The 21,081-nt window shown below is 46.5% G+C and overlaps 1 protein-coding gene across 8 annotated transcripts in view; it reads right to left on the bottom strand.

Annotated features, from left to right (window-relative positions):
* Vps13d (vacuolar protein sorting 13 homolog D) overlaps positions 1-21,081 on the bottom strand; it is a 226,072-nt gene that overhangs the window by 33,347 nt on the left and 171,644 nt on the right. For all 8 annotated transcript variants that reach the window (XM_057785000.1, XM_057785006.1, XM_057785001.1 and 5 more), the window contains 2 exons: positions 15,522-15,654; positions 11,561-11,756 (listed from right to left, as the gene is read on the bottom strand). In XM_057785000.1, the coding sequence (XP_057640983.1) occupies positions 11,561-11,756; positions 15,522-15,654 (329 nt within the window). The remainder of the gene's footprint in view (positions 1-11,560; positions 11,757-15,521; positions 15,655-21,081) is intronic.

Raw genomic sequence — 21,081 nt, 5'->3', positions numbered from 1 at the left:
TTAGGGAGGAACAGTCCATGAAGAGGACCAGCCCATGGGGAGGAACAGTCCATAGGGAGGGTCAGTTCATAGGGAGAACCAGTCCATAGGGAGGGTCAGTCCATAGGGAGGGCCAGTTCATAAGGTGGATGAGAGCTAGGTCTACGGGGAATTCCCATGAGAAAGAACTGATAACCATCTAAGTTGTTTTCAAATGCACACAGAAGAGTTTGTGGGTAAATTAGCAATAAGCATGTGGAAATTAAAAAATAGAAAACTAAGCAAACAACAGTACTAAAGGCAGTTAGAAACTTGGGGGTGGGGTGGAGGGCTTGGGGACCACAACAAACCAAACAACTTAAAAAGAAAACTATAATAGTAAACTATGTGGCTTCCCTGGGAATACCATTTATATAGTCATAATGCAAAATCTGGATATTGATTTATCAAAACAGTATGAGCAAATTATACTGAAAAGAAGAAGGAACATGTGTGTATTTCAACAGAAAGTCTAATGGGGTGAGGGACTAGCAGTTTATCTGTTCATTCTTTAGAATTAAAGAGACAGATACCTCCAAATTGAAGAAACCATAAAACTGTTGAAGAGTGCTAGTCCAGAGTACAATATCCTTCATCTTCATCAGAGAAGCCGCGGCTACTTCCAAGAGACCTTAAAGATCAGGCCTGTTGATTGCTGCTATTCCCCCACAGGAGGGATGTAGGGAGGATCTCAGTCAGGCCCATCTGCTTCTCCCAGTTAACTGCATGCACATGTGCCCGAACCGTGCACAGCCTCAGAGTCTCAGGGGTGCTAGAGCACAGACAGTGGAAGGGAACTGAGGGACACTTGACCTGTACAGCTAAGGGGATATCGGCACCCATGCTTCGGTGAGACTTTCGGATGGCACGGAAGCTCTGGGGTCACCCCACCCCTCCTGTAAGTGTTCTGTAAGCCCAATAAACATACTGATGCCCCAGGCTGGGCTTTGGGGGACACATACTTCAGTCTGTTGTTTATGTCCTATTAGGAGGGGTTGAGCACCAGGTATCGGGTACAGGGAAGGGTGGGCAGAGACTGCAGTTAGCTACTGAGACATTTGAAAGTCTTTTGACTTTAAAAAAAAAAAGTTAGGGGCTGGAGAGATGGCTCAGGGGTTAAGAGCATTGCCTGCTCTTTCAAAGGTCCTGAGTACAATTCCCAAAAACCACATGGTGGCTCACAACCATCTGTAATGATGTCTGGCGCCCTCTTCTGGCCTGCAGACATACACACAGACAGAATATTGTATACATAATAAATAAATATTAAAAAAAAAAAGTTAAAATGCTGAAGTCTGTGGTGGCACTGCTTGTGATCCCAAAATTTGGGAGACAGAGGCAGAAGGATCAGGAGTTCTAGGCTAGCCTCTGGAATGAGTGAGACCCTATCTCAAGCCTCTGTCGCCCCGAAGAGAAGCTATCTCCCGCTAAATTAAGATATTTATTTTAAAGAAAAAGTGTGCTGTAGGAAAACAGTTCAGGCCAAAATCATAGGATTTAAACATAGTTCTCAACAACTGCAAAGTAACAGTTACTAAATACATGAGACAAAGAGCTGAATAATTGAAGATTCATTCATCTGGTAACTTTAAAAATAGTGACTGAACTTTTGGTTTTGAAAGTGCTGCTGTAAACCTAGAAATAAATAAGGGTGGTTCCTGGTCACAGTTTTACTCTTTTTAAGCCTTTAAATCACTAACAAGTGTATTTTAAGTACCTTGCCTTTACTTTAGTGTACACATAAGAGGGGGTTAAGAGCATTAACAGGGTGCTGGAGACGGTTAGTGATTGTGAGCATTGGCCATTCTTTCAGAGGACTTGGGTTCCATCCCTGCACCTACACGCCACCTCACAACCATCTGTAATTCTAGTTCCTGGTGATCCAATGCCCTCTTCTGTCATCTGTGGGCATCAGACATGCATGTGGCACACAGACATACATGTAAAATAAATGAATAGTATCAACAACACACAAACCAAACAGCTTGGAGATGCTCTCCCTGAAGACTCTTCAAAGTAGTTTGTCCCCAGTTATTCACCTGTTCTCACTTAATACCTATGGCATGCATAGAAACAAGCGTTCAATAACCGATGCCTGTTGTCAATTTGCAATACTACTAAGCAGCTATGTCTGGGAAATCACAAGTCAAGAATTGGTGAACTGTATTAATGGGGTCCCCTACAGTTCAAACTGTAAGACACAAAAACCTATCAGAGGTTCCCATCTTCCCTATAAGACAGTGTTTCTCAGCCTTCCTGATGCTGCAGCCCTTTAATCCAGTGACCCCAACCATAAAATTACTTCACTGCTGCTTCAGAACTGTAATTTTGCTCCTGTTATGATTTGTAACAGAAATATCTGATATGCGAGCCCTGTGGGGTCGTTACCCACAGATTGAGAACCACTGCTCTAAGGGCTAGAAAAGCACATGTGGCAGTTTAGCTAGTTCTACAGGAGGAGGAGTTTAGCTAGTTCTACAGGAGGAGGAGTTTAGCTAGTTCTACAGGAGGAGGACAGGTGTCAGTTATTCCCACTGAGGTCAGCCGGTAAAATCTAGGGAGCCCATGAGCCCTGCCCTGGTCATTTTGCCTTACTCAGCAAGGCTGACTGGATTCTAGCCAGGATCCCCAGGACCCAAGCTCTTCACAAGAAGAGATGGGGCTCTGTTCTACCACTTTGAAGTTTTCTGTGGTCGCTGGGAATTTTATGATATGACCCGGGTCTCCCCTGCCATTATCGATGTTTGAAGTCTGTTTGGGGAAAATGTACCAGGAGCTGACTCCAGTGTGAACACAGAGCAGCAGCCTCATAAAAACAGCTTCCCTCCAGGAGTTCAAAGGGTTTATCCAAATGCCGTGGGCTGGCCCTGCTGCACCAGCTTTGCTAGGGCAGAAAGCCACAGAGTAGCCGAGTAATAAACTGTGAAACCAAGACACGGTCCCCCCATCACCTGAGATTGGCTGGGGCTGTGCTAGCCTGACCAAGTGGCCTCTGACAGGATGGACCTGGGCTCTCTGCTCACCACTTACGTTGCCAAAATGAAAGTTTATTGGGTTGGGCAGGTTAAGGCGAAGGACTAAATTAGGCAAATTATTATAAGAGGTCTTTCTGGTATGTGATACAATCTTCCCAATCATTACTTTGAGAAACCTAGTAAAATTCGGGCGCAAGCCAGGAGGGCTGACAATGGTTGGCAGGAGTCCAAAGCGGAGCATGGCGTTACTGTTGCTGCCCTCGTATATTCCAGATAAATCCACCATCACTGATATGTGCTGTTTATCAGCAAGAGGAGGGATCATCACTGGATTTTCCAACAGAACAGCTTGTCAGGGAAATTAACCAGGTACAGGGATACCTGTCACCACTAATGTGTTTGCAGAGTCACTGAAGGTGAGAGGAGGGGACTGTTTTACATTTTTGCAAATCTCTGTGAGTCTTGCTTAATCAAAAACAGCTGAATCCTTATGTCTGCTCCTACCTGCACTCTGTTGGAGGTTCTGGAAAACGCCATTGCACACTCATTAGAGATTACCAATATAAAACTATTGTATACCTGTAGCTCATATATAAGTACATGAATATAAGAATTGGGTTATTACAAAGTGGGGGTTCCCCAGAGGTCCCTGCTCTAAGACCCCATCCATGCTCAAATCTTCACTAACTAGAAAGCACTTCCCAGTCTGCATTTAGACCACTCAGGATACTGATTCGTAACACTGTCTGACTTGATCACATAAGTCCACTACGGTGAGACCATTTCACCCAGAGTATACCGCCACTGAAAATGCAGAACTGATCTGATTTTATTCTTCTCTGATAAGACAAATTAGTGAGAAATTTGAAAGGCGGAAAGAAGGTGAAGGGGACTGTAACGCCACCACTCCTCCTGCAAGCTTATGGTCCTTCATCCCTACCACATTTCCAAATTCCCATTGTCTGCTGTCTACAGCAGGGGATTGATTCTGTGTAGCTCAGAATTCCTTCCACTAAAAGCTCTCTGGGAGAGGGGCTTCAGCTCTACCTGAAGTCGATCTTTAGGAAGAGTCCAATCTCGTTCCAGATAAAGACTCCACTGCAGTAAGGATTCAAAGCTTATGACAGGCAACAAAACCTAAACATAATGCCTCTGAGGCCTTGGCAGAGGACTCCCACAGGCAGTAAATGGCTGCCTACCCTTCTTTAGACACAAAATACAGACTTCTCTCTGAGGGAACTGTGGGCACTACTTTGCTGGAAGCTCAGACTACAGACCTCGAATGTTAGTCCTGTGAACTCACTGAACACAGGCACAACAGACCACTGTTGGAGAATATTATTCTCAGGTGTGTGACTGTTTCCGCTGCATTTGTTTAACTCTGTGAAGCTGTTACTGTGCCTGTCTGAAACGCCTGATGGGCCTATGAAGCAGAATGCGTCAAATGGGGGAGCATGAGTCAAATAATCCCAAGCTAACTCTGAATAGAGTATTCTAAAGTTTTTTCTTTATTAAAAGGGAACTCACAGATCACAGCGAGGAAATAGGAATGGGGTCTGACATCCAGGTGGCTCGCGGGAAGAAGAGAGCAAGTGGGGCGGGACCACAGCTTTTTGGTACCCAAAGTCACGCCCCAACCTGGTCCAGCCTCTTAAAGACCACTGGCTAAAGAAGGCTCCCCATCATCTCCCCCTTTTGTCTAAATAAGAGAGTTCCAAGCATAATACAAAACTATATACACTAAGGACAAATATCAATATTTGTAATTCTAATGTAAAAATTAGAATTACAACCAGCATAAACAATATTAAGCAAGGAGTATATGCTAAATGTTTTAATAATCATTTTATCCTAAGGAGTCTAAGTCTTGCATTAGAAAGGGCATGGCTAGATCATAAGAGAAAGGTAATTATGACTATCTAATCTTCAACTCCATCGAAGGCCTAAGAAGGGAGATAATATTAGTTGAATAGGCAGGAAGTGCAATCAAACAGCTTCTAAAACGTGCAGTAGATGACAGAGACATCTGGCTACCCGGGAAATCACCCAAAGTCTCATTTGCTATGTAGGAGCAACCCACTTTGGCTAGGGTCTAGAGTAACTGACAGACCATTTTCAGAGGCAGGAAATTTTTTCAAAACCATCTTACCCTGTCCTGAATAGGCTCAGCAGTCTTTTTGAACGGCCAATGGCCAGGAAGAAACAAGGATAGGTGGGGCTAGCAGGCAGAGAGAATAAATAGAAGGAGACATCTGGGAGGAGGGAGAACATGGAACAAGAGAAGGAGGAGAGGAGGACATCAGGGGTCAGCCACCCAGTTAGCCAAAGAGTAAGAAGGAAAGTAAGTTATACAGAGGAAAGATAAAAGTCCAGAGAAAAAAGGTTCACAGGATAATTTAAGATAAGAAAAGCTGCTAGAAACAAGCCAAACTAAGGCCAGGCATCCATAACTAAGAATAAGCTTCAGTGTGTGACCTATCAGGGAGATAGAATAAAACGCCATACACCAAACCACCAATGATCAGATTACTGGTTCTCTCTCAAACGGCAGAAGTCCAGCCCACCGTGGTGTTTTCTCTGTGAAAGGCATGTTGGCTGAGACGGGGCCTGGGCTGAGCCGCATGCTTTCTCTTTCCTAGTTCAGTTGAGTTTTACTTTGGGAGCAGGATCGTGCTGTTTCCATGAAGTCAGTCATCCTGGCATGCCAAAAATGGCAAAAATTAGACGCTCTCCTTTCTAGAAATGATTATAATGTACCATGACCAAAAAAGTGGTTTTTTTCCCCCTAACAGATAATCTTGCATAAAAATGAGTCATGGGATTTCAGAAATGGAAGGCTTTTCTCAAATACATGTGAGCACGAACACACACACCTCGCCTTTCTCTCTCAGCAGTAGCGCTGAGCTTTCCATAAGTCATGCTATAATGAGGACGGCATTGTCTGGGGCCTTCCATAAGTCATGCTATAATGAGGATGGCATTGTCTGGGGCCTTTTGAGTGAAGGGGAGTGGAGGATTTAGAGTTCAGCAAGAGGGAAGAAGTCTGTCTCAGAAAATAAGATTTCTCTACTTGTGTTACTGCGAGAGAATTTTAACTTATAAGGCATGAAGGCCTGTTAAGATGTTTCTTAAAAATATCTTCTCCTGTAATTCCCTCAGCCTGAGTTCAGACCAGAGTGAGACAGCCACTACCTTAACACAGCTCCCAGCTTCACTTCTAGGGCAGCAAGGGAAGACTGAGGCATGTGAAAAAATGACCTAACTATGTCCACACCTGCTCCCGAGACACTTGGTCTAGCAAGATGACTGAGAAGCCATGGTTCTCACTGTGTAGCCATGAGCAGAAGACACATGAAGTGGGTCATGATGTCCACTGTGCTTTGTAGGAGACAGAACAGTCCCTTCTCTTTGTTTGGAAGTGATAATAATGTTCTGGCTTCATGAAAATGGGATCTCAGGCATACTAATAGTCATGTCCCACCCTGGCAGAAGGGTACCAGGTTAGCCCACAAACCACCTAAGAAAGGATGCAGAGCCTCACAGACAAAACACACAGAGAACTCCAGCTTCACCCTGTCAACACCCATATCCACGTCCTTGCTCCTGCTCACAGGTCTCATCTGGAAGGTACATGCAGAAATTTAAACAAGTGAGAGGTGGAGCCACAGGCTGAACAACCCAATACATGTCCAGAAGTGTTAATTTTACTGAGTACCAAGTGAGAATATTTCCTTCTTAAAACAAACATGGAAAAACCATAAAATTCATTTGTAGTCTGAAGACCAAACAGAAACTTCCAGAGAAATGCTGACCCTGTTCCGATAAAGGATCTGTTTTCCCCCCATCTTGAACACTGCTGGAGAAACTGAGAACATGTATGGTTTCATGAACACCTTTCGTTCTATTAGGTTTTGCTCTTTGGGAAGTCCCTAAAGGCTCAGGTCAAACCAAGCCTGCTGGGCACCTCAATGCAACACCAGGGCAGAGGACCCAACGCAGTACCCCACAGTCGGGGAAGCTCTGAGAGCAGTTCATTCTCTCTCCTGGGCGCCAGAGGAAAGTACAAACGCTGTACCAAAAGGATTCTAAGAAAAAGCCATTAGGTTTCCCATCAACCAGCCGTTAACACTGTCATTAATAAATTTTGGGTGGTGTCTTGGGAGTGTTTTTACTGAAAAAGTCAAAGATGCCCCCACATAAATCCTCTCTGTGAAACCAACTCAGGCTTATTCAAAACTGCTCGGCAACTGGGATCTGTCTCTGGGCTCAGTAGAGTCCTGGGATTCATGAACGTCAGTTCTGATGGCTATATTCTTACACACTGATCTATCATCATCCTTCAAATTCCCTTCTTCCTTATCTAACTTAAATAACCAGATAAGCCCAACACTCCTGGGCTTTGCTAAATGGGTTTAAATATTTCAAGTTCTGCCAACTCCCATTTCTCCTGCCTTTTGGGGTCTTGACTAAAAAGGTGAAGAAATATTTTGGAGGAAACCCCAGGGCCTGGCTTCATAAATCTGTCTGCTCCTTTCCCAGCATGCTGTGCTGCTCAGAGTTGGAAACACACAGAGAAGAAGTGGGCCCAGGCATGTAGTGCCACCTTCACCCATTGATACCCCACCACCCCCACTTAGAACCATGCATTCAGGCAGAGAACCAGACTAACACAAGGCTGGCTGCCCTGCTTGGCCTGGTTTGCTCAGAGGGTGGCAGTTGCTCTCCCATGGCATCAATGGCACCACAGGCATCCATCTGTGCCATTTTTACAAACTTTACTTGAGAACAGATGAATGTGGCCCACTCTGCACAGACTAAAAAACGCACCCTGAGCCAGCAGAACACTGCCTTGGAAAAGCTTCCTGTTTCAGTTCCAAACCACACATACTTGTAGAGTTAACAAATGCGGGGGAGGGGGGTTACTGGTCTACAACATGGATGCAGGGGCCAGAGGCACTGCTGTCCTCCGCCCTCTTCCCCCACCCCCCCATTGCCTTCCTGAGGACTGTTTGACTGCATGGGAACATGGGAAGAGAGTTAGGTGGCTGTCTTTTTGGAATGCCCAAGGAGAGGAACTTGGAAATATTTTAATCTGAAAGGACATAAGGAGGGGGGTTCCCTATAAATAAAGCCATGCTCAAATAAACATGAGAAGGAGCCAGTGTTTCCTGTAAAGCTACTATGCCGATGGATTACTGGAAAGAGCACTCGTTCACAGTTTTATGACTTACTTTGCTATCATCTGCTCAAAAGTTGGGTCATTTAAAACATAGATGGCTGAGATCTAAGCCTTCAATGGGATGAAATATGGCAAAGGAAGCAGAGAGTCTCTTCCAAGCGCAGACTCGGAGGCAGAACTCTTGGACTCTTGGGTTCTGTTCCTGGCGAGCTCCCTGGGTTCAGGTCAGTCTTCGGTCAGAATCTCACTTTTAATCCCTTCAAATCATTTGTTAGTCCCTGTTGTCTAAACAGTGGGGAAAAACCCTGAGTAACACCCCTGGATCCTGTTCAACCAACTGGGATGGCTGGATGGATGTACCTCACTTCCAAGAAGCCAGGGTGATTTATCCCTTGGGTAGCGTCAGGATGTTCGAGAGACCCCAGTGTTATCGGAGCAAAGCCCAGAGAGGAGGACACGTTTCTCCACCTGCAGGGAGCTCTGAGCATGACCCGAAGATAACATTGCCCATCTTCATCATAGCTCTTCATGACTTCTATATTAAAAATAACCCTGGTTGGGCTTCACATCCTTGGGAGGCAGACTTAATAGACAGGTATATCTAATCTCTTATTTATAGATTGAAAATGCTGAGGCATGGGCAGGCTAGAGATCAAACCAGTGAGTCAAGGTTGGGACTCTGCCCTGCTGTTTTCTGGGTCAAGTGCTCTGTTCTCACGAACACATGGCTTCTCATTAATGACCTGAACCTAGACAAACATACAGAGGGAACCCAGTGTTAGGCCTACTGCTCACCCTTCAGAAGACCCTGCTCCACCTTTGCAGTACAGTAGAGGGCACCGTGATGGATCTGCTGGCCTGTGTGCATGGCTGCCGTGGTTTTCGCAGCTACCAGCCCTGCCTGTGGGAGCTGAGAGGACAGACTCAAGCAGGTAACTCCTCCTCTGAGTGGCCCATGCCCAAAGGCCCTTCACTTAGTTCTGTGGCTTGTTTCTAAGAGAGTTCGTGCCCAAGCAGGACCCTCTACAGCAGAGGCTGGGCTGGGGTCAGGGGATGGGCTGCCTGAATCTGGCTTTACCATTTCGAGCCAGCTGAAGGCTGTGGATAACCACAAGGCTTTCTGAACTGTCTGTAAGTGAAGCTCAAAGATGAGTGGGGCTGGCCAGATGGAGGCCTCTAGGCAACGCTGGAACTCTATATGAAGCTCTGTCTGCTTGGTCTGTTCTGCCAGGCTCCCCTTTGGGGACTTCCTCTTCCCTGATCAATCCTTACTTGCACTTCAAGGCTTCATCTCTAGAAGAAAAGTGTGTCCTGACTCCGCAGACCTCTGGACCATTTCCCGGTCTGCACTTCTACTGATCAGACCCATCACTACACTATCTTTGCATCACTTTTGGGTCATCTAGCATCATTCTGTAAATCATTATTTACATGGCAGTTTGTGTCTGCTGCCCTGATTAATCCTGAGTGGTCCGAGGCTAGGGGCAGTCTTATTCCCTGCTGTATTTTCAGCCTAGAGTTCATAGGAAATTTTCCATCAACATTTACTCACTGGAAATGAATGAGTGAATCACAGAAAGCAGATGGCACCAAGTCAAACTTTCTGTGAAGTAATGGATAACTGGGAAAAACGACAAGACCAGCTCTATTCCTACAGCACCACGGTGCCATGATGTGTACTCCGGGAGAGAATACAAAACCTCCTGAGGCTTGCAAACCAGTGCTGTGCAGTCTTAACTTTTGCAGCATAGAAACCACCTTTTTGTTTGTTTGTTTTTTGAGACAGGGTTTCTCTGTGTAGCCCTGGCTGTACAAGACAGGCCTCAAACTCAGAGATCTGCCTGCCTCTGCCTCCCGAGAGCTGGGATTAACCATCTTTAAAGATTTCAATGTTTAATCATGTGTAAATGTGGGGAGAAAATGTCTCCCCACATATGTGCATATGTTACGGCTCATAGAGTCCAGAGAACACACCCTGGAGCTGGACTTGCAGGCGGCAGTGAGCTGCACAACACGGGTGCTGGGACTGAACTTGGGTCCTCTCAAAGAGCAGTGCATGGTTCCTAACCACTGAGTCACCTTTCCAGCACCTCAAGAAAAAATTTTTTTGAGCAAACAAATCAATGTCTTGATATTTTAGGGTTTGAGATGTTTGGGTTCTTTAGTTGTATTTTCACTTTATGCTGGAAGAGACTTCTTGGGCTTTGGGTAGAAATAAAGAACTAGCTGGAAACACTCTGTACTGCCTGCCTGTCCTCACTACTGTATGCATGCCTCAAAAGAGACGCCAGGACTGGTTTAGCTTTGTACCTGAGAACAGAATGCAGCTTCAGGTGTCAGCTAAACTCCACAGCCCTCAACACTTACCCCACACCACCCCCACCAACAGCCACTTCCAGATGGAAGAACGAGCGTATCACAAGTTCTGGTCTACAATCACAAGCACTTTCCCGACTGAGACAACATGGCACTGATGCGGCTTCCTGATGACAGACTAGGGCATTCCTTTTAGTTGGGGTTGACTTCACTTTAAATCTTTTGGAAGGAGCAACAGGTGTGGGCACAGCCCAGCTTCTGAAAAGATGCAGTGCTTTACCTGGGGAACATCAACTATCTGAGCTGCAGTGAATTCCCTATGGATATAGTGGAGCCCACTGGGAACAGCACCCTCCTTGCCTCTCTGGAGAAGGGAAGCTAAAACAGACCATTAACCAAACAGCTAAGTTAAAGTGCTGAGTTCTGTGGGATTTGGCACTACAAGGGCCATTTCTGATTTCTAGTCCTAGTTGGTGTCAAGACAAGACAATATACCACAGCAGAACCACCAACTTGTGGGAGTGTGGAAAGCTAAGAGAATACCCCTCGTGATGAACTGCAACTGCATGTGCTCTAGAATTACGCTGGGTCTAAGAGCAAAGACCACCAGCCTTCAGCAAGCTGATGGGCATGAGAGGCACAATTAGCTTGGGGAAATGTCTAACGTTGTAATCCTAGTTTTGACCTCTCTGATGAAAGACCCAGACACTGTCTTCTCTTATCTATACCCAATCTAGTATCATGCATGTATGGAAAACCACTTGCCACTTTTTCTGTAGGTGGGTGGAATGAGAGCAGGATTCGTGTAGCCCAGACTGGCCTTGAACTCCTGATTCTTCAGCCTTCACCTCCCCAGGGCTGGGGTTACAGTCACATGCTATCCTTTCTTCGTGCCTTGAGGTGCCTCCTTTTCACATACTTTTACTGCACATGTCAGACATTTCTGCTACATGTACTGAAGTTAAGCAACATATAAATAATGCAGACAGCATATCATTAAACACATCACTATGAATTAGAGGAGCCTCAGACCTGGCTCAAAAGTAGAGATCCACTCTCGCCATGAACTGACCTGGGACCACTGAGTGTGGCTGTGTCTCTCACTGCCTGGGCTGTTTCAGATGCAAAATCCAGGGCCCCTGCCACTGGCTTGGTCACAGTGCCCACCAGTCCCTTGCCAAGACCAGATATGAAGCCGCTGACACCTCCTTCTGTCTTCACACCCTCCACTGTTGAAGTAATGACACTGGTCAATCCACCAATGATACCTAGCAGAAAACAAAACAAAAACAAGGGTTTCTGTGACCTGGTCTACGGCAAAGCCAAAACCTTTTCAAACCCAATTCCCAGTTCATGACTCTGGAATAATAAAGGCAATATGTTGATCTCTAGACAGATCAAAGTCAAGGGACCCAGGGATTTGTTTAGGAAGTCCAGAATCAGAGGATGTTGTACCAGGCTGTGAGTTAGAAGGAACATGTGCCCTGAATAATTAAAACAAAACCAAACCTTGGGCTAGGGCTGTATTAAGAGTTTGGAGAGTAGAGTGCCTGCCTTGTGCACAAAGCCAGGGTTCAGTGTCACTGGAGAGAGAGAACCAGAAATGCAAGGTCATTTGAATTTAGCTACATAATAAGTTCAAGGCCAGCCTTGAAGAAATGAGATTCTGCCTCAAAAATATAAATCATTCATCAATCAATTAAGGAAAGAAAAGGCTGGAAAGTTAGTGGTGGCCTTTTTTTTTGTTTCCTATTCCAATTCTTAGGCAGCATATAGGCAATAATGAAAGAGAAGATACAGACAAAGGGGTGAAGCAATAGAAGACTGGAAAATAGGGTCCTTGGGAAAGGTTTGAGATCCTTTGAAATATAAGGCAGAAGGCTAGCTAACTACATGTTTCAGTTTTCCCTGGATGCTGTGAGAACAGCCAATACCACCAAATGTTTCTATAATACTGCATGTTTTGCTGAGACCATTAGAGTAAATGATGAAGAATGCATTAAGGCACCCCAAATAATTCATTAAGGCTGCCAAGGCTAACCAGGACCCTGGGGTTTGTGTCAAGATTAAAAGACCAATCGAAGTGAAAAAGGCATGCAAACATTTTAAAAGCTGACAGCAATGGTTGACGCAGGCCCAGAAGCAGCCACAAGTTGGCAAAGGCTAACGAGGTCACAGGCATTGCAGGGAAGAGGCAGGCCCTGTCCAGCGAGCATTTCCAGGACTTGGGCCAGGGACACTCACAGGATGTTTACCCTCTGACAGTTGGAGTGTGAGGAAGCTCTCTGCACTCTTCAGCTCTAGTGAGACAAATTGGGAAAGGAAACTGGTTGGGTGAGAAAGTACTAAGAATTCACAGCATTTCTTTGGATTCGGGGTCCTGTTGCTCCAGTGAGGCAACATCCCTACCCTAAGCTTTGAACAGCAGTCCTGGCCGGACAGCCAGGACCTAAGGACCTGAGTCAAGCAAGACTCCAGGTTTTATTCATTTATTGAGAGAGAGAGCGCAAATGCATGTGTGGTTTGTGTGCGCACGTGCACACACACAAGCTGAAGCACATATGAGAAGTCAGAAGACAATTTGCAGGACTTAGTTCTCTCCTTCTGCCATGTGGGGCCTGGCTATCGAATGCAGGTCATCAGGTGCTGAGCCATCTGACCTGCCCTAGGACTCCAGCTTTCAACCCAGACTGGGTGGATTCTGGTCTTATTATCATGGGAACCTTTTCCTCCTAAAGGAGATACACTGCCCAGAGCTCAGAGTGGATGAGGCAGCACTGGTTCTAGTCTCAGACTGGCCTAACTGGTTCCTGGAAGGGCTATGTATATAGCATCGGGACAATCCTTGATTGGAGGTGACTTTGCCACTGTGAACAAATCACCCAGCTTCTTAGGACACGGTTGTGTTCATCCAAAAAACAAGGTCAGTCACCTCTCTCTGAAGAAAGAATAGCAATTAGATACTTATAACAATTACTGCATTATCATTGTAGTTAATAAAGATGATTAAATCTTTAGTCCTGAATGATTATTCTGAACTTCACTTTAAAAGTCTATAAACGGGGGCTGGAGAGATGGCTCAGAGGTTAAGAGCATTGCCTGCTCTTCCAAAGGTCCTGAGTTCAATTCCCAGCAACCACATGGTGGCTCACAACCATCTGTAATGGGGTCTGGTGCCCTCTTCTGGCCTTCGGGCATACACACAGACAGAATATTGTATACATAATAAATAAATAAATATTTTTTTAAAAAGTCTATAAACAGATTAATTTATCCCAACTTTACATCCAGCTTGATGCTTTGGGAGTTGCCCGCCACCTTTATAGCCTCAGCAAAGCAAAGATATCTTCCAAAGCTCCCACTACAATAAACACTGTATTCTAAGCATAGGATTAGTCATGCTTACACCATTATAAAATATTATCTCCCCTTGTTTCAAATGCAGACAATTGGGACTGATAAATCTGGGGGGATAGTCATGGTATCAATGATTCCTAGGATCTAATCAAACCTGCCAGCCATTGCTGAGCAAGTACTATGGGCCAGGGAACTCTGGATGGCCCCTCTGCTTCCTTGACACTCAGTCCATCTGACAGCAAGCTACACACCACTGGCCGTATGGCCAATGAAGACTGCCATAGGTACTTGCAAGACTATGAGCAGGAAGTATCTAGAAAAGATCTGGGGACAGCACTTGGATCTGTGAAGCTGAAGGACCAAGTGGTTGAGGAACATTGGTGGGAAAGTTGACTTTTGGTCAATAACTGGTGGCTAAGAGATGAGTGGCAGCACCTGCTTTGCAATTACATGACTTTATAATCTGTGTCTTACAGATGCAGAGACACCAAGGCCATATGCCCAGCAGCCACCTTTATATATCAGTTTCTTTGGAAGGGACAAGTGGCAAGCACGAGGCAGTCATGTGTATGAGTGTGTTCATGCATGCTGAGGTCAGAGGTCAATCTCAGGTGTCATTCTTCAGGCGTCACCCACTTGTGGTTGTTGGTGGAGAATGTGTCCTTTCACTTAACTGGCTGGCTGTCAAGCCCATGGATCTACCACATTTAGCTTTTGTCGTGGATGCTGGAGACTAAACTCAGGCCTTGGTGCTTACCTGCCATGCCAGCACTTCTACTGGGCTGTCTCCTCGCCCCCTGAAGGTAGTCTTAAAGCAGCAGGTTCAGATTCTAAGAGGAGATGGCAGGATCATACTTGATGCCCTTGGAAATGGAAACTGGAGAACCAAGAGGAAGTGCGATGTGCACAGCAACCTGAAGAGGGACGAGGACTTCAGGGAAAGGGTGGGTGAGGGGCTAGCGGGCTCACCAAGACACCTCACGAGGACTACATGGCTAGTGGGCTCACCAAGACACCTCACGAGGACTACATGGCTAGTGGGCTCACCAAGACACCTCACGAGGACTACATGGCTAGTGGGCTCACCAAGACACCTCACGAGGACTACATGGCTAGTGGGCTCACCAAGACACCTCACGAGGACTACATGGCTAGCGGGCTCACCAAGACACCTCACCAGGACTGCATGGCTAGCGGGCTCACCAAGACACCTCACCAGGACTGCATGGCTAGCGGGCTCACCAAGACACCTCACCAGGACTGCGAGGCTAGCAGGCTCACCAAGACACCTCACCAGGACTGCATGGCTAGCGGGCTCACCAAGACACCTCACGAGGACTACATGGCTAGTGGGCTCACCAAGACACCTCACCAGGACTGCATGGCTAGCGGGCTTACCAAGACACCTCACCAGGACTGCGAGGCTAGCAGGCTCACCAAGACACCTCACGAGGACTACATGGCTAGTGGGCTCACCAAGACACCTCACCAGGACTGCATGGCTAGCGGGCTCACCAAGACACCTGACCAGGACTGCATGGCTAGCAGGCTCACCAAGACACCTGACCAGGACTATGTTGTTGCGAGCTTTCTTTTCCCCTTGCACCAAGATGTGTATATAAAGGCGCTTGTGGCAGAAGGGACATTCTTCTCCAGCCTGCCTACAAGTGACTTACCATGAGCCAGGCCATGGATGCCGGCGACGAGGTGTTCTCCACTAGTGGCAGCATGGTACCTGATGTACTCTCTCTCAGACTGGTGCCGATTGTCCATTGTCTTCCCCAGGCCATCTGATAGTGTCCCTGCAAACTGGAACAAATTAAAAACAAAGGAGTTTTAAAGCCTCACCATTATTTTTCTATTAAATCAATCCCTTCCCTCACTCTTAGCTAGGCGTCAGTAAATTGTGATTACACAGAAAGACTAGCTGCTGAATTACACACACTGTCTCAACCAGCAGGGTGGCTCTCAGGACCCTGGGTGGCAGACACAGGGAAACAAGAACTCCCTCAAAGCATTTACACACCAGTTCCACAATACAACCCAACCCCCCAAAAAAAGTTTACACACAAAATATTCTAAACTCTGAAAGTTTCACTGTCTCAACCAGCAGGGTGGCTCTCAGGACCCTGGGTGGCAGACACAGGGAAACAAGAACTCCCTCAAAGCATTTACACACCAGTTCCACAATACAACCCAACCCCCCAAAAAAAGTTTACACACAAAATATTCTAAACTCTGAAAGTTTCACTGTCTCAACCAGCAGGGTGGCTCTCAGGACCCTGGGTGGCAGACACAGGGAAACAAGAACTCCCTCAAAGCATTTACACACCAGTTCCACAATACAACCCAACCCCCCAAAAAAAGTTTACACACAAAATATTCTAAACTCTGAAAGTTTGTGAGCACTGATAAAGCACTATGAGTGGAAATTCCACGCCGTGCCCATCTGAAGGACTGCAGTCAGATGCTGATACACCAAAACCACGAAACAGTCACCTGCAAGGTGCGTATAAAATCCAGGTGAATTTCTCGTCTAAACCTTATCTCCTAATCTCACATGTAAACAGTCTTGAAGCTGGAAAATCCAGAAAGTTTAAAGACTTATAGGCCTAAGTGTTTCAGGTAGGAACTACTTTATGTGAACCCCTGAAAATGTATTGAAGAGTTAAAGGTATGGAAGCTGAAAAGCCGGCTTATCGGTTTGAAGCACCTGAAGAACAAGCACAGGGACCTGAGTTCAAATCCCTGTGGCCCATGTAAAAAAGCCATTACTGTTGTACGGATGCCTGCAACTCCAGGGCTGTGGCAGTTGTTAGGAAGGTTAACAGCAGCCTTGAACTCATGACTTCAAGTGAAAAGCCATCTTCTCCCATAAATCACAGGATCTTATCTACCCTGGCATACTTTGGCCAGAGATAGCAGGGTTGTTGGGGCTTGCTGGCCACCAGTCTATCCCTGGGCTTAATGAGGGGTCCTGTCTCAAAAATGAGGTAGAAGTTGATAGAGCAAGACATTTCCTCTGGCCTATGTGTACATGCACCAGACACACAATTTTTTTTTTTTTTTTGAGACAGGGTTTCTCTGTAGCTTTGGAGCCTGTCCTGGAACTCCCTTTGTAGACCAGGCTGGCCTCGAACTCACAGAGATCCGCCTGCCTCTGCCTCCCAAATGCTGGGATTAAAGACGTGCGCCACCACCGCCCGGCAACACACAATTTTTTTAAAAAAAAATTTAAGTTAAAGGTTTATACAAAATGGCCAGGGGAGAGGAAGTGAGGGTTGGAATCCTTTCATATTAAGGACACAGCCCTTTGTGCTAAGAACCAGATGGCTTCAAGGCAGAAAACAGGCCAGATTATTGCTCTGGGTTTCATATGGAAATCTCTGGAGAGGTGGGGAAAGGTGCGGCTTGGTGGAATGCTCACCAGCACGCACTGAGCGCAGGGTTCAATGGGGAAGAGAAAAGGTGAGATGATGCCTTTAAGGCAGTCACCAAGTGCCCACCAGGGCACTGAGCCCCATTTATCAAAGGAAGAAAAGCAGGTGGGTGAAAAGACGAACAGCAGACTCGAACCCATGACCTCGAGTGCAAACCCATCATCCCCCACAAACCGGAAGATTTTATTTACTCTGGCAGACTTTACCCAGAGAAGTTGTCTCATCCATCAAAGTTGGATAAAAACTGTTTTGTCACCAGACAATTTGAAAAGGTTTAACCTGACAGTTAATAAACAGCAGGTACTTATCCTCACCATTCAGGCATACAGCGGGAAGGGTATCAAATATATAATTAACCTTCTCAGGAAGGATCTACCAAAACAACTGGTTTAAGTGCCAATGACCCAGGACTCACCTCTTAGAAAACTCACAAGAATATTATTTAGATATTCAGCCCAATGAGGAGATTATAGGTCAATCTCCTGGAGGACCCAGGAGACTAGGCAGGCATCTGAGGGCCAACTTCATTCTGAATTGATGGGGGTGGGGCGAGGAAGGAGGACTTCTGGGCATGGTTAACACAGATCCGATCTGTCCTGGAAGTCATCAGTGGAGGCTTCTTGACATGAGTGCCAGGTGAGTTCTGGACTCTGGGATGAAGCAGCAAGTGCTTCCTGGTGCCAGTTATGGGAAAGCTCCTCCCACCTCCTTACCCGCACCCCCATGCTGATGTGGTCTAGGGCATCATTGGCACACCTTCCTGAAATCTGACCCCCATCACAGTTTGCTTTTCAGCCCCACCTTCTCCATCATCACTCTACAGTTAGTTACAGAAATAAAGTTAATGGAAGTTAACCTGATGGCTTCCTTTAGAGGAACCCTGGGAGGCTGAAAAACCATTACTATGAATCGCGAAGGACAAACTTTGTCCTTGGAGAGCCATCACGGGACAGAAGGCCAGGAACGTGCACACTGGCCTGAGTCAGAGAGCGGCCCCTCTTGGGCACTGTGGGAGCATGCTCTGAGCCTCCATTTACACTAGGGCGAGGCAATGGTACTTACTTCACCATGTAGCTGGCAAGACCAGCAGTGGAAACATGGGGCCTAGTGTCCAGCTAGCATTCCCACCGTTAGTTAGCTGCTAGTCTAAGAACAATCATCACCCTTTCAAAGGTTTAGAACTGTGGCCAGCCACACTAGCATTTAACTTTAACATCCATACTTCACAGCAGATAAACACAAGTCTCCAAACCAAGTTTTCAGAGTGGGACCACCTATAAAGTTAGAGTGCTCCGTGGATGGTGTCCAAAACCTTCCAGCTCTAACTTCAAGTAATCTCCACAGCGTATGTCATTACAAGGCACCGAGTCTGGCCCAGCATGGACTCCACTGGGAAGATAAACACTGGCCTTGGAGACTGTGATGCAGCCACGGGTCTCACTCACTGCAATGACAGAAGTGACCTAAAAGCATTGGCCAGTACTGCAGATCTGGAGTGTTAACCCTGAGGCTGTGCCAAAGTACCAGAGGTGGTAAGACGACAGTTGTGCTGGCGTCTGCAGGGCAGGATGCACTAAGGCACTGAGGCCGCCTTCAGCATCCTGCCCAGCTAGAGAAGAGTAAGCAACGAGAAGAATGTGTGAGTGGAGGCCACTTTACCTTTTGTGACAAACAGTTGAAAAGAATGAATATAAAAGCCAACTTTTCTTCCTGAGAGAATATGGGACATCATTGAGGAAGATGTCCAGCATGACCCTGTCTCTTCCAAAGCCCCTCCATTATACCAGTTAGATACTTGAGGCTCAGGAGGGAGCCCATGGCAAAGCTATCACTGACACCTGGCTCTGCTACAGCTGCCTTGCATCCAGCACCAACAGGCTCCTAGGGATTCTCTGTATGAAGCCCATGCTAATCCGCAAGAGAAGGTCGCATCTCAAGGAAAGATCACTCTCCATCCCAAATGCCAGATTCTTCCAGATGCTTATCTAATGTTTCACTTTTTATTTGTTTTGTTTCTGAGACAGGGTCTCTCTATGTGGTCCTCCTGCCTCAGACTATAGGCATGTAACACCATACCTGGCTAGGAGTCTGACTTTTCTTATTAAAGATGTCTATACCTAAGTCAATTTACTAGTCGCACTTTCCTGCTATAAAACCTGTATGTAGGTGCAGGTGGTGGTGGCGGCACACGCTTTTAATCCCAGCACTCAGGAGACGGAGACAGGGGGATCTCTTGAGTTCAAGGACAGACTGGTCTACAGAGTAAGTTCCAGGATAGCCAGGGCTACACAGAGAAACCCTGTCTCAAACAAACAAACAAACAAACCCTATTCATGCAAGCCATCTAGACTTGCTGTTTGTCACTTTTGAGTTGAAAGCATGAAGAGACAGTTGGGGGCTACTGTTAGGAAGATCTGCCCTCCTGAAAAGCAGCCTTTCAGTTTGGTTTTGATACGGCCCTGTTGTAGCCAGTGTACTGCTCTAGAACTCCAATTCCTCCTACCTCTATTCTCAAATACTGGGATTAGAGGTTATGTGGAACCTTGTCCAGCAGAAAGTAGCTATGAAAATAGAAAAAGTGTAGATAATAAAGTCTGTGACCCGAGAAGACCTGTGCCAATGGGAGGCTGAGCAGCTCTTACCAATAGAGACACTTTACACAGGAAACAGGCACAGCGATCAAGACTGTGTCCCATCACCTTGGGGACAATCACATGGCCATCTTTAAATCCACTTCTTATTCCCATCCAAGTGGGCTGATAAAATACACCACCGTCTCTCCTTCACAGACAGAAGGCTGACATGCAGGCTGTCAGGGGGAGGGGATTCTAGGATCATTCCTCTCTGTGTCCACAGCCTTGTGTTATGGCTGGGAAACATGCCCTCATTATGCCCTCAGCTTTGAATGAGGCCGTCAGCAGGGTGGAGACACTCACAAGAACTACAGTAAGTGCTGGAGTGGTCTGCCTGGCCCAGGCGCAGCCCTTGTCTCACGGTCTTGATATAAATCAGTGCCGGAGTCTAGCATCCAGAGTATTCAGAGAAGATGACTCTCGGAGGTTCTTGGGGAAAGGATAAGTCTTCAGGTCATGAGCAACTTCAGCTTGGCTGTGTGGCTAGTCTAACAGGCAGCGGTCCAACATAGTGAGAGCCACTGGGGCCACCTGGAGGCAGTCAGAAGTGGGTTCTGTCTCCTGCCTTCAAGGCCTCAGCCCAGAGGTGTTTGTGTGTTTGTGGTGTCACAGAAAGACAATCACACTGGAATTCAAATTGCTGCTGTGACACACAATAGCAGAGGGACCGTGGACAGCAGCTTCAATCTTTGCTCCAAAATATTCATTACAACTATCACTTTGGAGGACTCAGTGAGGCTGGACAACGTGGCACACAGCACTGACCACAGCAGAGACACATAAGGGACACTGAGTAAGACAGTGCTGAGTGGCCTCGACCTCTGTAAAATAGGAATAAACACATTCTACAGGGCTGTTGTGGCGTAACAGAGGATCCTCTAGTGTGACGCATGCTCTCTACAGAGAGACCTAACAGCTCTGGAGCAGTCTGCACCAATGGGCAAGTTACTGGGACCCGGGAGGTCATCTGGTAAGGATCCATACGCACGGAGACACTACAAGCTAGCCTGGGTTTGCGTGGGGGCCTGGCACTGAACTGCTGACTTCAGAAATTTAAGAAGATGGTGGAATGGCATGAGGGAGAAAATTCACACTGTGTCCCTCAGTTCTGTCCTGTCCGTTTCCCTGACCCTTCCGTGATACTCAGCAAGCATGGGAGCCAA

The sequence above is a fragment of the Chionomys nivalis genome, chromosome 11, assembly GCF_950005125.1.
Source record: "Chionomys nivalis chromosome 11, mChiNiv1.1, whole genome shotgun sequence".
Classification (NCBI taxonomy): Eukaryota; Metazoa; Chordata; class Mammalia; order Rodentia; family Cricetidae; genus Chionomys; species Chionomys nivalis.
Note: the sequence above shows the minus strand (reverse complement) of the source record. Positions and strands in the feature narration are given on the sequence as shown.